Below are 13,498 nucleotides of genomic sequence, written 5' to 3'. Positions count from 1 at the left end.
CCTCGTTAAACAACGAAGCACATTTTCAGAAAGTCCGATTTCATCCGCTCTAAACGCAACAAATACAAAATCATAGAGGAAATAGTTTTTTGAGGTCTAATTGCATATAACTTTGCACTGACGTAAACACATCTCGGAACTTTCTGCCTACTTCTCTTAATTTGCTTGCAAACTACATATAGACTGAAAAAAATCATAAAATTTTCGGTTTTATTAATGAAACATTTCAACTTTTACAGTTTATTTGACATTAATTTGTACCTCGTACGGACTCTAAATTGCTTTAACAGATTGGCAGCAATATTTGAAAAGTCTGGATTTGTAGTGAATTTGACTTCTAATTTACATCAATCATTGGAGAGCAACTTTTGCACTGTTACTTTGGTTATTGAGGAAAACAAATCAAAAAGAAAAATAGCCTAAAAGGTATTTTAATCCTTCAACAATACTTGAATTCCATGAGAAATTTACAGCTCGGTGATGAGCTTTTATTCGATAAGTGTGATAGTGCTTTTATTTCATAGACAAAGTCGCAGAATATTATGAATTTCATAAAATTTTAAAAGAAAAAAAAATTAGATATCGTTCTGACAGCTAAGGCTTTTGGTCTTTTACAAATACCACATATAACAGAGCTAAAAAAAATCGGAATTCATAGTTTTTTGGAGAATATTCTGTTAATACTAATTTTATCAAATATAAAAATAAAAAAAAGTAAGAAAATCTTAATATTTATTGTGAAACTGGGAAATAGCCTAGCAATGGAAAACGGCGTATGAAAAATACAATGCTATGGTCTGAAACAAAAAAAAAAATTGAGATACAAAATAAACGAAATAAAAAGAAAGAAAAAAGCTCTAATAAAAAACATAAATTCGGTGAAAAACGGAAAGTATACATGCAAGAGATTTTAGATGAATTATTTAAAAATGCTAAAGAAAATTAATTGATGAAAAAATTGGAGAAAAAAAGGTAAAGCTTGATATTCTTTCAATTGAATACTATTGACAATTGATGAAAATATATTTAAAAGTTTAATTTAATTTAAAATTTCAATTTATCAAAAATATTTTAATTCCAGATCTTACAAGAAGCTTCCGATAAAGTTGTGGGTACATAAAATGTACCCATTCCTTTTAAAATAATTTAAATTATGTCAATGATCAGTTTGGAATTAGTCATAAAATTTTATGAAAATTAAGTTAGCCGACATCTAAAAATTTTTAGAACTTTTTTTTTTATTGAAAAATTACTAGAAAAAATTAAAAAAAAAATTTCATTTGCAAAAAGCTTGAAAAACTGTAAATGAAATTTTTTAAAAATGTTTTATTGTTTTAATTTAATTATTGAAAAAAAATCCAAAAATTAAAAACGTCGGCTAACTTTAGTATTATACAATTTTGTGACAAAAAAAAATAAGAAAAATATAAAATATATTTTATATTATGGACGTAACAAAAATATATGTTGAATATTTACTTAAGTAAATAAATAAATATTGCATTTTTTCTTGTAAATAAATTTATATTTTTGCGTATTATAATTAGGCATGAAAAAAAATTTTTCAATTGATTTTATTATGCCTATTATGTAGATAATTATATACTTAAAATAAAATTAATTGTGATTTTTATTCATTTCACAATTTTTTACTCGCTTTAAAATCTATCATCTAAGTCTTCATATATGTAGGTCGAGTAAGGTAAAACGACCCAGTTATTGACACTGGTCTAGTTATTGACACTTACAATTTTATTTTAATTTAAAAAAAAATCAACTATATTAAATTAATAAATATAATTTTTGAGTTATAAATTTTAAGATAATTAGTTTTATGAGAACATTTCATTTTTTTAATTAGAATAAAATTGCAAGTGTCAAGCAACTAGGCTAGTGTCAACAACTGGGTCTTTTACCTTAATATATTTAGTAAATATTATTTACTATTTTTTTTTAATTTAATGTTAACCTTATTCTAAGGAAAGGGACCCCTTTTTTTATATGCAGCCAAGTTTTTATAATCAATTGAATGACCTTATCATATCTCAAGTAGTTATATTAAAATGTCATTAAATAATCAAAATAATAGAATATAAAAACGTTAAGATTTAATGATACTGAAGTTGACAGATATAAAAATCTTTTTAGATATTTATAGTAATTAAATTATTATAAAAAAAATTAAATCAAAAAATTTCACATGTAAAAATTAATAAAAATTACAAGTGAAAATTTTTAGAAGCATTTTTTTTATTAAAAAAATTTTTTAAATTAACAGCTGACTGCTAACTTAAGTATTATAAAATTTATTGTGGTGATGAAAATGGATGATATTAAAGTTAGCTGTCACTATTATAATTTTTTTATTTTTTTTAATAAATTAATTTGCTCGGAAAAACTATTTCTAAAAAGTTTTATTTTTTACTTTTTCAATTATCTGAATGTCAATTTTTTATTCTCATTTTTTTGCCATTATTTATTTGTTAAAAAAATTTTTTAAATTAATTATTATCTGCCAAATTGATTCTCATTGAAAATGGAAAAAACTTGACTCAGCTAATGCTTAGAATTGATAATACAATCTGACGTATCTTTATGGATTACAAAATTTTAGTAGTTTGAATATTCGTACGAAAAATATTTTTCATTCTCTTTTAAAATTCATATGACAATTAGCAAATAGTTGATCATTTTAAGAATTTTTGTAACAAATAAATTATGGCAAAAAAAATTGACATTTAGAAATCTTAAAAAACTACAAATGCAATTTCTCTAAAAATAATTTTTTGGAGCAAATATATTTGTTAAAAAAAAAAAATTAAAAAATTGTCAAGTGACAGCTAACTTTAATGTCATAAAATTAATCTACAATTTTAACAATTCAATGTGATGGTAAAAATGTTAATATCAAAAAAGTGAGAGAAAGGGGGAAAGGGGGGCCTTTTAAAAGTGACAAAAGTTCTTTAAATAAATTATAATTTGGTATTAGAAGTTAATATGAATATACAAATAAATTAAAAATTTCATTTTTTGCTATATACTATTAACAAGTTTACTTTTATTTGTTTACTTTTACGTAAATATATATTTTATATACGTACATAATTTACAAAAGTACGTCAGTGTAAAAGTCAGCTGTGACTCAATGTCCTCTAAAAAAGAGTGGGGCGTTATGAGTCAGACTGGGGCTTTATAGTGTACAGCATGTACGTGAAGAAAAGATGAGTCTTTCAGTCAGCGAAAAAGTTTAATATGAAGCGTGTAATCAAACTAATATAATTCCAATAAACACTAAAACCTCGTATATTAATTAATAGTTAGTTATATTTTATACTGGATTATTTATAAAAAATGGAATCAAATACCCAAGTCGAAGATGATAATCACCCAAAGTGGCTTTTAGAGCTCGAAAATCGTAAGCGAAAGGTTCGTTATTTTTTATTTATTTTTTACTTAGTGGTCATTTAATAAAACCAACGGTACATTTTAAATTATTTTATTGAAAAAATCATTTTTAATGCAATGTATAAATAGAAATATTTAAAATTTTATTTTAATATTCTTTTTTTTTATTATCGATAACAGATTATGTTTATCTTATACTTGAGGGGAACAGCACTGTGACGATCGAAAAAAAGAGGTGATTTTCGGGAATTTTTTTGACAAGGAAAATAAAGGAATTTAGAGATAAAATATTTTAGAATTTTATAGCAATTAAATTATTAAAAAAAATTTAACATGTGAAAATTAATAAAAATTACATGTACAAATTTTAAGAAGCATTTTTTTATTGTAATTGATTTGTTAAAAAAATTTTTTGAATTGACAGCTGATCGCCAACTTCAGTATCATTAAAAAACATTTAATTATTACAAAGTTATTAACGAAAAATTTCCCCCTCAATGGTCGGTTCGATAACTCAAAAACGGATCATCTGAAAATAAAAAACCAAATTTTTTTTTAATCAATAAGAATGTAGTTGTCGTCGCACGTACGGAATTTTTAAAATTTTTATTTAAAAAAAGATGACGACTGAAAATTTTCTCGCTATTCTTACTGTTTTTTTTTTTGTTTTAACCTGGCTAAAAAAATCTTTAAAATAAAAATTTTTCGATTCCGTACATGCGATGATAACTACATCCTTACTGATTAAAAAGCAATTTGGGTTTTTATTTTCAGATGATCCGTTTTTGAGTTATAGAACCGACCATGAAGGGGGAAATTTTTTCTAGTGCTCTATGACATATAAATAACTTTGTAATAATTAAATATGTTTTAATAAAAATTTAGGGTAATAATCTTTAATGTACCCTTAATAAAATAAAAAAAATCCGATTCCCAAATTCTTTTATTTTTCCTGTCAAAAAAATTCCTGAAAATCACCTCTTTTTTTCGATCGTCACAGTGATGTTCCCCTTTAAACAGTAAAAGTCATGATTTGATGACGGATCGAAAATAAAAATTTTTAATAAATAGTGCAGGTAAATAAATATAAATGAATTTTTCAGCCGCGACTAGCTCATGAAGTTGGTGCCGGAGCTCCGTGCATAAAGTGCGTATCTAATTGTCCAGGTCTTGATTTACATTTTTGGAGAAAAATATGTAAAAATTGTAAATGTGGTCACGATGATCACGATGTTCCTGTTGATGAATTTCCACAGTTTGATTTATTATTTGGTCCTTCAGGAAAATCTAAATGCAAACTAATTGGTAAGTAAATGTTTTTATTTTAACATATAAAACATGTAAGATGAAGCAGATTATTTGAAAAATAAACTAATAACTGTAAAAATCATTTAATTTATTATTTCAGTTCTTAAAATTAACAAACAACAGATAGACAATGAAGAAACATTTGAATGGGCACCACCCAATACGACAAAAGAACTTGCTGCTGATTACATGAAAGCATTGCCACAAGATAAATTACCTATTAAAGGGTCCGTGGGTGCTGCTTTGAGAAAACAACAACTTCAAAAGCAACTTCCGTTGCATGACATTGATCATAAACTTTGTGATGAATTGTCAGATTCTGAAAAAAATCAATTTGAAAAGTATCTCGAGAATTTGAAAAAATATGTTGGCCAAGGAAAGGTTTCCAAGATAATAACCGCAAAACCTTTTGAAAAATCTTTAATAACACCAGCCAATGCTTCAGAGTGCTTTACTCCAAAACATAAACCAAGTTTGATAAATAGTCAATCTCCAAATCTTCGAACACCCAGCAGTTTTATACCTAAATCTATGAAATCATCGTATTCAACACCATTAGCGTCTCAAGAAGAAATTTATAATCCAAATCAAATTTTCAATACCTCAGTTAATGATCCAGAAATAGCTCCAAGAGTACTTGAAACTCTTCGTGGTCCACTTTTAGGACAAATAACTAATGATAGCCATAAAATGGCTAGATACCATCATATTCTTGAAAATATGAAAAACGATGGACGAGTTGCTTCAGTTGATATGGTTCCTGATACTCGTAATCCTGCTTTGAATATTCCGAATATAAATCGACTGCCTCATAATGATAAATATTTTTCTGTTGGACAGTTGAACAACAGTAATTTTGAACAAAATCCGGTTAATATTTCGTTGAATAAAAATCTTGTGGGCATGAACAATAATACAGATCAAGAACAGAGTAGATTAACTACAACAGGACCAACGTCTTCCTCTATAATAAATCCTATTCATTGTGATAATCATAATCCAGCGTTAAATTTTGCACAATCTAATTTGTCTTCTAATAATTATTTTTCCAACAATCCAACATTCCAGAAAATTGATAATAATCATCAAAATCAATCACAAACTCATTTTAATACTCTAAATTCTCCGCAATGGTCGACAAAATTAAATGAACCATGCAAGAATTTACGTGAATCAAATTCACAAGAACATAAAAACTCTATATTAGCAGATAAATTGCTGTCAGAAGCGTTATTACCCCCTAGTGCAATTCATGCTTCAGATATCATAGGGAGTACATTAGACAAAAACGAACTTTCATTTATCCGTGAAAAACTTGCATCAAAATATTGTGGAAAAGAAGAAGAAATGGATGATTTACATAACTCATCAAAATCGCGTGAATTAATACGTGATAACGGGGAGGAACAAAATCTTCGAGGTCATATTAATCAAAATGTAGAAGCTAATAATCAAAATAATAATTCAAAACTTATTCAAGCTCAATTAAGTAATTATGGCACTCCTGAAAACTCGATAATTAGATCAGAAAATCTAAACAATCCTATTTTCCCAGAAGAAGCTTTTGGAAAAACGAAAATTTTCGAAAGAGATCCAAATATTGAGCAACTTGCCGAGGCAACAAATGATTTATCGATAACTCAATCAAAAGTACAAAAGTGTCATAAATGTCAGGAAGGAATTTTTGTTAATGATGTAGTTGTAACTGTAGAGAAAGCTAAAAATGCAACATGGCACCCTGGATGTTTTGTTTGTTCAACTTGTAATGAATTACTCGTTGATTTGGTTTACTTTTATTATAAAGACAAACTTTACTGTGCTCGGGATCTTGCTAATTTGTTAGAAATACCAAGGTGTTTTGCATGTGATGAGGTAAGATAATTTTTTTTATTTTTATTCAATACATGTTTATTTTAATAAATTATTTAAATTCAATTTTTATTTTTACAGTTAATCTTTGTACGGGAGTACACTGTTGCCGAAGGACACAATTATCATGTCAAACATTTTTGCTGTTGGGATTGTGATGTTCCCTTGGCAGGACAACAGTACATTTCTGAAAATGATCGACCACTTTGTTTACTTTGTTATCAAAAAACATATGCGAAAAAATGCGATAAATGTCATCAAGTAATAGCTGCCGATCAACAAGGCGTAGTGGTCAAGAATCTTAATTTCCACGCAACCGATCAATGTTTTTGCTGCGCTACATGTAAAAAGAGTCTTTTAAATGGTCGAATGGCTATAAAAGAAGATAAACCATTCTGTTGTAAAGAATGTATAACTGAGTATTTAAATACAAGCAAATAATTATTTTTTTACTAAATAAAAATATTTAAATCTTAGAGTTAGTTTCTCAATCCGCGATAAAATTTTATCCGATGCTAAAATATATTTATATAAATAAATATACCGACAAAAATAATTTTATTTTTAATCCAGATTAAAAAACTTTATAATAAATTTTATACTTTAAAACACAAAACGTTCTGATAAATTCTTCAATTATTACAAACTTTTGCTTTCAAATATTTATCTGGCTTAAAAGCTTCTTCGGCTAAATTAAAAAAGTTTTTACTTTATGTACTATAATTAATTGTTTAAACATTAACAATATTCTAGGAAACTTTTGTTGGCTTTTTTTTCAAAATCTTACGCTCCAAGATAATAATGAAAGAAGTACTTCTATTTGCTTGTTTCGTTATTGTAAAATTCATTAATATCTGTGAACACATGTGTCAAAATAATAAATAATTTAAAATAGTTGCTTTATTAATTGTATCTATTTTCTACGATTTTTCCTATAGATTTATGAGTCAATAATTTCGAATAATGTACATCATAATATTTCGATTGATTTTACCCAACTGTTTAATCATAAAAACAATAAAGATTTTATACTTTTTTTAAATATAATTTTTATTTGTTTGAATAACATTTATTGATTAGATAAGAACAGAAAACATGAGATAGATTCTGAATATATGTTTATTTTTTTTTTTTCGCAACATTTAGCTTCTTACAAATTTTACGGAGATTTTCTCTATCATAAATAAATCACTGTTGTATCACGCCAAGTACACATTTCATGTTTATGACAAACAAAAGTTTTTACTAATTACAAGAATTAAGAAAAAAAACTGAGTGACTGAAAGTACGTGTACTTGGCACTACTAGACACTGTGATAACTCAAACTTTTATTTTTTTTTTAATTTTTTAAAAATAAGTTTGACTTCAATATTTATTTCATTTTATGAAAACAGATTTAAAAAAAAAATAATACACACAAAAGTTTTTTTGTCTAATAAAAAGAAATAGTACATTCTTTGATAACATCGAAAGACAAAAACTCATTGAATAATACAATTGTTTAATTTATATATTATGTATCATGAGTCTAACTCAGATCAAGATATCATAATATTTTGTTGAATGTTAACAAGTTTCTATTTATAATCATTGAATTAAGGAAAACATTATATTGATTTGCTGGGTGAATTTTTGCTTATTTATATATAAATACTGTAATTTCTGATTATTAGAAAATAATAAGAGAAATAACTTATTTATTAAAATTGGTTAACTTTAATTTAGTTAAATTTAACATTTCAATGAACTTATACTTAGTCACTATCGACTATTAATTTAATTCTCTTACGTATTTTTTCATGGTCGGTTGTAGAAACTGGTGGGGGAGTAGGAGATTTCTGTTTTTTTACAGGAGCTCGTCGACATCGGTTAACACGACCTATTAAAAATAATTAAGTAAATAGATAATGCCAAAAAGAAAAATGTATATAACGAAAAATTTTATGGCTAATAAGTGGAATCAACTTTTTTTTTAATTTGCTGTATAAATACCTTCTGAAATGATATTTGCAGTATCTAAAGAAGCAATTTCTTGAATACGTTCACGTTCAATTTTTACTGCCTTGCATTTCTCTACAGATGGCCTTCCAGAAACCCCATTCTTTTCTAATAATTCCTTCAACTTATCGATTCGTTGTTTATTACTTTTGCAATCTTTCCATAATCTTTTGTAACATTGAACCCTTATACCAGCCAAGCGTATATATTTTTTCAAATAATTTACTTTTTTATCAAAATTAACAGAACCTCGCGACTACAAAAAAATTTAGAACAATATAACATAAATTAAATATATTAATTACAAATTTTGAAAAAGTAAAAATACCTTCTTTCCTTTGCTTTGACCCTTTTCTTCATCTTCATCGTCACTACAATTCTCTTCACTGTCAGATGAATTTTTTGAATTATCTGAGTCATTAGATTTCTTATTTATAACTTTTTTGTCTTTATTGTCACTCTTCTTATATTTGTTTTTTTTAGTTTTTGAAGATTTTGATTTAGTATTCTGTTTTTTGTTTATTCGTTTACGACTTTCTGATTCTGAATCACTACTGATGTCGTTGGTATCTGAACGATTATGATTTTCTTTTTCTTCTTCAGAGGCATCACTTTTGCTGGGGTCAAGTTTTTTCTCATCTTCAGACAAATTTTTATCGTCATCATCATTCGTATTTTTATCACTTTCTTCTTTATTTCCTTTAGACTTAACACTTTTTTTTGACAGGGGACCAGAAGATTGGATTTTCTTTTTTTTTTCAGTACAGTCTTCCTCACTCGAACTATCTTCTGAATCTGTATCTTGTTTGACGTTCTTCTTTTTTGTTTGTACCTTTTTTCTATCTTTCTTTGTCTTTTTAACTTTAGTACCATCATCGCTGCTATTCGATTTTTTATCATTATCATCATCCGATTCTTTTGATTCTGTTGAAGCTTTTTTATTATCATTATCATCGTTAGATTCTTTTGATTCTGTCGAAGCTGTTTTATCATTATCATCATCCGATTTTTCTGATTCTGTTGAAGTATTTTTATTATCAGTAGAATCTTCCGAGTTTTTGTCATTTTGATCTACTTTATCATCTACATCCTTTTTCTCAGAAGTATGTTCATTATCCTGTAAATCAAAAAAAAGGTTTAAATATTGCGTTCCAGATGCCATAAAAGCGTATACCGGCAAAAGGTCTCGGTGAAAAGCCTTAAGGGTGTATAAAAAATTTTTTTTCGGAAATCGACGTAGTTTTGTCCGAAACGTAGAGAAATGCTAACAAAAAATTTAATACGCCCTTATGGCTCTCGGGACCCACCTCGGATGCCATAAGGGCGTATAATAAAAATTCTGTTTTTTTTTCTAAGTCCAAAAAAATTTTTAATTTAAAGAAAAAATTTTTTTTGCATTTCTACACGTTTTCTATAAAAATACATCGGTTCCCAAAAAAATTTTTTTTCGGGAATTAACGTATTTTTGTATGAAACGTGTCAAAAAGCAAAAAAAAAATTATTCTAACTAAAAATTTTTTTAGACAGAAAAAAAAACAGAATTTTTATTATACGCCTTTTTGGTTCTTAGGTGCCATAAGAGCGTATAAAAATTATACACCCTTATGGCATCTGTAACGCGATATACCAAAAGGTGAAATTAAATAAAAAATAATTACTTTCGGATTATTTTGATCATCGGAATTTGTTTCAATTTTATCTGTTAGTTCATCTTTCATTGGTTTCTTATCATCATATTTTTTTGAAGAATCATTTTCATCATTTTCAGTTCGGGATTTTTTAGTAACTATCTCGTCATTATCGTCACTATCCACATGTACTCGTTTTTTGTTAGTTTTTAACCTGGTTGTATCATTATCTATTTCATGTTCCGTTGAACTGTCCATTGTTTTTAGCAGTATTTAAATAGCTCAGCTTTATTCTTCCTTAAAAAAATAGATAAATGAATAAAACATAATTTTTTTCATTTTGATTTTCATTCAAAATTTTGTAAATATGTATAATAAAATTAAATGAATCCTTAAGTGTTATTGAATTAAGCAACGTAGCGTCAACATATTCATATATACAGTACGTTATGATCTACAAGTTTTATTATCAAAACAATTGTTAAATTATTTTGATTCATTTTACTTATTGCTTGATTATTTATTTCATCCATAGACAAAAACTTATGTTACAACATAAATAATAATTTTTTAAGTTTCAACTCACCGTTTACGCAGTATTTTGTTGGTTACTAATCATTGATCATTACTATATTTGCGCGGCAAAATACGAGAACGCTACATAAAATGTTAACCTTCGTGAACCGAACGTAAAATGTTCGGCAATGTCCGGATTATGCTTCTGCAGTTATAGTTAGTATAGATATACAATAGCATATTTACAAAATATGTATGAATTAAGGTTGAGTACATTGCTATTTTTTTGCAGTAAAATAAAGCTCCGTAATTTTGTTAGTTATATAAAAATAAAATAGAATTATTATAAAATATTGGTTACAACTATTGAAAAATGAATGAAGTTAATATTCTTAGAAATTTAAAGAAAACATCTAGATCGTGGTTATTTTCGAGTAAGCAAACAGAAATTTTTTATTTTTTCAGAGTAATTTTGTTTTTTTTTTTTAAAAGTAAACATAAATTCTATTATTATAAAAATGGAAATTTTAATTGATAATAATAATAATAATAATAATAATAATAATGGTTTTATTTGTATCACATTGACATTGTTTTACAAAAATATTTTATGAATAGAAAGATAATGAAAATTAACTCAGCATGAAATTAAAGTCAGCTGTCACAACAATTTTTTAATTCTCTTTAACAAAAACATTTGTTCTAAAAAATTGCACTTTTAATTTATTAAAATTTCTACAAGTTCATTTTTTTATAATTTTTTTCGGCATATTTTAGTTGTTAAAGAAAATTTAAAAATTGTGAAGTGACAGCTAACTTTAATGTCATAGAAAGATAAACAGCGCAGTCATTCTATTTAGCTTAGTTAATGTGGTTTACATAGTATTAAATTAAATTAATTTTTGGTATACATTTCATCATTTGTTTGGAAATTTTAATTAAATTGTTATAAAAATCTAAAACTGATAGATGTCTGTTAAATTCAGTATCATATTTTAAAAATTGTAGGAGAAATTTTATTCTAATGATAGAAACTAATTTTTTTTCAGGTTTAAAAAATTTTGCAAATCTTTCTTTTGTACCAAAATATGAACCACCGAAACCAAATGATTTAATTCAGCTTAAAAATTTTATAAGAAACGAAGGCAAAATATGTGTTTTAACTGGTGCAGGTGTTTCAACAGAAAGTGGAATTCCTGATTATAGGTCTGAAGGAGTTGGATTATATGCTACTAGTAATAGAAGGCCTGTTTTATACCAAGATTTTAGAAAACATGATCATATCAGGAAGAGGTATTGGGCTAGGAATTATATCGCATGGCCGAGGTGAGTTTTAATGTCATATTTAATTATAGACGATTATCTATACTCAGAATTTGGTTTTTCTGATAATCATAATCATAATTCCTTATATTTATTATAGGTTTTCGGAATTCCAACCAAATTTCAGTCATAAAATTCTTAAACATCTAGAAGATTTAAACATCGTATCATGTATTATTACTCAAAATGTTGATAGATTACATTCAAAAGCAGGTAGTAGTCATGTAATAGAATTACATGGAACTGGTTACATTGTCATGTGTTTAAACTGTGATAGTAAAATTAGTAGAGAAGATTTTCAACATATTTTAGACAAATTAAATCCAACCATTAGCGCTAATAGCAAAGAAATACGGCCGGATGGTGATATTGAACTTTCAGACGAACAAGCCCAAGCGTTTGTTTTACCGTCTTGTGAAAATTGTGGTGGTATATTAAAACCTGATATTGTATTTTTTGGGGACAATGTACCAAGACATACTGTTGAACAAGTTCAACATGCCGTTGACGAAGCTGATGCGTTATTGGTACTTGGTACATCTCTTACTACATTCTCCGGATATAGAATAATTTTACAAGCTGTTGAAGAAAAAAAGTCAATTGCAATTGTTAATATTGGTGAAACTAAAGCTGATAAGCACGCGGCCATTAAATTAAATTCTGGATGTGGTGAAGTTTTCAAACAACTATTTCCTAATTTAAATTTACATCGTTAGATGCATCTATAATTAAGTAGACAATGACAAATGTAAATAAATTATATTTATTGAAATATATCTAAAATTTTATGCGCGCAATAATTACTTTTTTCAGTTGTTAAAATTCGTTGAAATATTTAATTTAATTCGTGCTAGTCAACAACATACGTCAAATATTAAATGAAATATATTAGTATAGATCAGGCAAGAAACGAGCACTGAGATATAAGCTAATGAAATCTGTAGTTCACAGAATTTAGGAAGTTTTATCTCGTTTGGTTGAATCAAATTGATGCAGCACTGAAAAATCCCATTTCTGATCATTTCAACACTCAACTGGTAAGTTGAAATTTTAATAAGAAGCTAAAAGAGCTTCGAATTTTTTAGTAAATCATAAATAAACTAAGAAAATGAAAGTTGAAAAAATGTTAGGCATAAAAGATGCTACTGCTACAGCTCCTACAGCTTCCTTTTTGGTAAATCTTCATTCAGCGATAAATCATTAATTACAAATTATTTAAATTTAGGCTGAATTTTATAAAGAGACGATACAGTGAGCTGAAAAGTTATTAAATTTCTTTGAAATTTTAAAAATTTATTCTTGACATAAAAATAAATGCTTTGACTTTTGGTAGGAATTTATAAGTCAAAAACTTTTTTACCTTGGAAGGTCAATAATTAATTATCTAATAATGTTATCGGATTGTATGATGGCTTGATAGTTGGGAAAATAATCACCAACAAATTGCATA

The 13,498-nt window shown here is 26.4% G+C and overlaps 3 protein-coding genes across 4 annotated transcripts; 2 read left to right on the top strand and 1 right to left on the bottom strand.

Annotated features, from left to right (window-relative positions):
• Window positions 1-2,960: 2,960 nt before the first annotated feature.
• Window positions 2,961-7,058, top strand: Tes (testin LIM domain protein). Its single transcript, XM_074253335.1, has 4 exons — window positions 2,961-3,426; window positions 4,509-4,710; window positions 4,814-6,585; window positions 6,664-7,058. The coding sequence occupies exons 1-4, from the start codon at window positions 3,352-3,354 to the stop codon at window positions 7,021-7,023; spliced, it is 2,409 nt and encodes an 802-aa protein (XP_074109436.1). The 5' UTR covers window positions 2,961-3,351; the 3' UTR covers window positions 7,024-7,058.
• Window positions 7,059-7,683: 625 nt separating this feature from the next.
• LOC141534168 (uncharacterized) lies at window positions 7,684-10,917 on the bottom strand. 2 transcript variants are annotated; one of them, XM_074253336.1, is made up of 5 exons: window positions 10,796-10,917; window positions 10,240-10,506; window positions 8,910-9,698; window positions 8,576-8,837; window positions 7,684-8,462 (listed from the first exon to the last, which is right to left on the bottom strand). In XM_074253336.1, exons 2-5 carry the CDS (start codon window positions 10,465-10,467, stop codon window positions 8,338-8,340), a joined length of 1,404 nt encoding a protein of 467 aa, XP_074109437.1. In that variant the 5' UTR covers window positions 10,468-10,506; window positions 10,796-10,917; the 3' UTR covers window positions 7,684-8,337. The 2 variants fall into 2 exon arrangements, with proteins under 2 accessions (XP_074109437.1, XP_074109438.1); XM_074253337.1 differs by having other exon boundaries at window positions 10,240-10,502; window positions 10,796-10,888.
• A 71-nt stretch (window positions 10,918-10,988) lies between these two features.
• Window positions 10,989-12,848, top strand: LOC141534169 (NAD-dependent protein deacylase Sirt4). Its single transcript, XM_074253338.1, has 3 exons — window positions 10,989-11,159; window positions 11,775-12,051; window positions 12,149-12,848. The coding sequence occupies exons 1-3, from the start codon at window positions 11,099-11,101 to the stop codon at window positions 12,762-12,764; spliced, it is 954 nt and encodes a 317-aa protein (XP_074109439.1). The 5' UTR covers window positions 10,989-11,098; the 3' UTR covers window positions 12,765-12,848.
• Window positions 12,849-13,498: the final 650 nt, after the last annotated feature.

This window comes from Cotesia typhae, unplaced genomic scaffold (genome assembly GCF_013202065.1).
Source record: "Cotesia typhae breed Kobodo isofemale line unplaced genomic scaffold, CoteBio_Ctyphae scaffold_13, whole genome shotgun sequence".
Lineage (NCBI taxonomy): Eukaryota > Metazoa > Arthropoda > Insecta > Hymenoptera > Braconidae > Cotesia > Cotesia typhae.
Note: the sequence above shows the minus strand (reverse complement) of the source record. Positions and strands in the feature narration are given on the sequence as shown.